Source organism: Penaeus monodon, chromosome 25, assembly GCF_015228065.2.
Source record: "Penaeus monodon isolate SGIC_2016 chromosome 25, NSTDA_Pmon_1, whole genome shotgun sequence".
NCBI lineage: Eukaryota > Metazoa > Arthropoda > Malacostraca > Decapoda > Penaeidae > Penaeus > Penaeus monodon.
The window spans coordinates 43416798-43417048 of NC_051410.1; the positions used below are offsets into that span (position 1 = coordinate 43416798).

The 251-nt window shown below is 32.7% G+C and overlaps 1 protein-coding gene across 1 annotated transcript in view; it reads right to left on the minus strand.

The window, feature by feature from the left end:
• LOC119589420 overlaps positions 1–50 on the minus strand; it is a gene marked incomplete at its 3' end in the record, with an annotated part of 11976 nt that extends 11926 nt beyond the window's left edge. The window contains 1 exon segment of the mRNA XM_037938028.1: positions 29–50. Coding sequence (XP_037793956.1) covers positions 29–50 — 22 coding nt within the window.
• Positions 51–251: the final 201 nt, after the last annotated feature.

A 251-nucleotide genomic window follows, 5' to 3' on the forward strand; every position in this document is an offset into this window, starting at 1 on the left:
TCTGAAATGATTCCTGGATGAAAATTACGGTTCCGGTTTGAAGGTTCCATTATTTTACAAAAAAAAATACATACATAAATCATCATAATAGCCTCAGGAATGTATGTACCTTATTCAGGCTGGAATTACATTACACATTATTGGGTAGTTGGAATCAAACTAAAAAATGTCTGAATATAACATTTATTCACATATTCATACAAACAGAAGCAACTTCGGTAACCTGACATTGTATAAGATGGGGGACGAAG